This window comes from Suricata suricatta, chromosome 16 (genome assembly GCF_006229205.1).
Source record: "Suricata suricatta isolate VVHF042 chromosome 16, meerkat_22Aug2017_6uvM2_HiC, whole genome shotgun sequence".
NCBI lineage: Eukaryota > Metazoa > Chordata > Mammalia > Carnivora > Herpestidae > Suricata > Suricata suricatta.
In genome coordinates this window covers 4,246,964-4,248,870 of record NC_043715.1, presented here as the reverse complement: position 1 = coordinate 4,248,870, position 1,907 = coordinate 4,246,964, and the positions used below count along the sequence as shown (strand labels likewise).

The following is a 1,907-nucleotide window of genomic DNA, read 5'->3' as shown; positions in this document are numbered from 1 at the left end:
TGTTGTTATGAGTGTGTAGAGCCGGGTACAGGGCATAGCCAGTGCCTGCACACACCTCTCTCCTCAAAGACATGTCAGGGACATCCAAGGGCCTTGAATGGGACACCAGTTACCTCTGTGTGACTAAGAAAGAAAGGGGTCCACTCTCTGCTACCCACAGCTCACAGGGTACCCTGTATATCCCCAAACAAGAAAGCCCCTTCCCCAGAACCCACTACCCACCCTCTGATCTCAGCAGGCTCTTTGATGCTGTCCTTCATCCTCTGTACCTAGAGGAGGCTTCTCTTTTTTAAAGAGCACAGTGAGCTCTTGGCTGGATTTTCTTCTGGACGCTGCTTAACATGGCATCAGTCTCTGCGAACTCCTGCCAGACCCTCCCTAGGCATGGTGGAGCTCTCACTCACGTCAGGAGAGACAGAAATAGATGTGTGTCTGGAGGTTTGCAGACTGAGTGCGATTCCACCACCACGGACACCACCAAGGCCACCGACAGCTGCATTTCCCACCCTGTCTTGTGCTTTAAGAATGGGTTCCAAAATCCACAAGTCTGGGGGCCACCAGGCCACAGAGTAATAGAAATGAGCTGAGAAGCATGAAAGATGTAGCTAGAGAGGAAAGCAGGGGCTGTTGGTGAGGGCTCTGCCTGTTATGCTAAAGCATTTGGTTTGTGAACAAGTGAATGACAGGGTTAGGTGGATAATTTAGAAAGTTCACGCAGCAGCTGATGCAGAAAATGGACTGGAGAACTGAGTCTGTAAGCAAAGAGGTTACTGCAGTGGCCCCAGTGAAAGTGACCTGGGCTCTAGGCACCGGGGGCCAGACATGAGGAATGAACCCAGGAGTCCTTTTCAAGTAGAAATCAGCAAAACTTCCATGTTGGGGTGAAGGGCAGGGCAGAGGTTATAAAACTGTGCTTTTGAACTTGGAACAATGGATAGGTCAGCTCCCTCCTGCCCTTCAAACCATAACTAGCTTCTGGTCGCAGCTTAAATGTTGCCTCCTCAGAGACTTTCCCTGGTCACCCTGTTCACAGTGGGAAGCCCACCCCAGCCCTGGAGTCACATCACTCCATCCTGCTCGGTTCCTTCATATCACTTATTCCAATTTGTAGTTATGTCCTCTCCATTAGACTGTAAACCCCACGAGGCACCTTCGGGTCTGTCTGGATCATTCTGTTATCCCCGTGTCTAGTACAGGACCCGGCACGTAGCAAGCAGTTCACAAAGTCTCTGTTGAATAGATGAGTGAACTAGGACTTAGGAAGGAGGGCCAGGTTTGGGGCAGTAGAAGGTTAGGAAAGCCCCATATGCCGCATCCATGAATAGGCAGGCAGCAGGCAGCTGGAAACCTGGGTCCCGAGCTCAGGACAGAGGGCTGCAGCCCTGGGAGTCACTGGTATAGTCATACCCTGGCAACGAACAGAGGGCGCCTGGGCAGGAGCTAAGACCAAGGCTGCCCCGCCAGTGAATTACCACGCGGGGTCCTTGGCTCCGCCCCAGACGTGATGGACCGGGAATCCGCGAGTGTAGCGCGTTCCTCAGGTGATGCACCTGCACGTAGCAGAGCTCGGCTGCAGGGCCGGGGAGGCGCGTCCGCAGAGGAGCAAGAGGACAGCGGCAGAGACGGTGACTTTGGGCGGCGACGGGACAAGTGCACGCCCGCGTCTCCGCCCCGCCGGGACCTTTGGTCGCACTTGGCTCCGGGCCGCGCTCCGCCCCGCCTCCCTCCCTCCCCTCCGATTGGCCACTGTCCCGCCCCGCCCCCGGCGTCGGCCAATGGGGAGGGCGCGAGCCGGAAGCCGGAAGCCGGAAGCCCGGCGGCGCCGGAGTCCCCAGGGCAGCTGCAGCGCGGCGGCATGCGGGGCTTCAGTCCAGCGCTGACAGCGCGGCGTCTCTTCCCGCTGCGGC

At 56.8% G+C, this 1,907-nt stretch overlaps 1 protein-coding gene across 1 annotated transcript in view; it reads left to right on the top strand.

The window, feature by feature from the left end:
• Positions 1 to 1,504: 1,504 nt before the first annotated feature.
• Positions 1,505 to 1,907, top strand: part of MLYCD (malonyl-CoA decarboxylase) — a 9,764-nt gene continuing 9,361 nt past the window's right edge. Inside the window, exon 1 of the mRNA XM_029926144.1 lies at positions 1,505 to 1,905. Within this exon, the coding sequence (XP_029782004.1) occupies positions 1,505 to 1,905 (401 nt within the window). The remainder of the gene's footprint in view (positions 1,906 to 1,907) is intronic.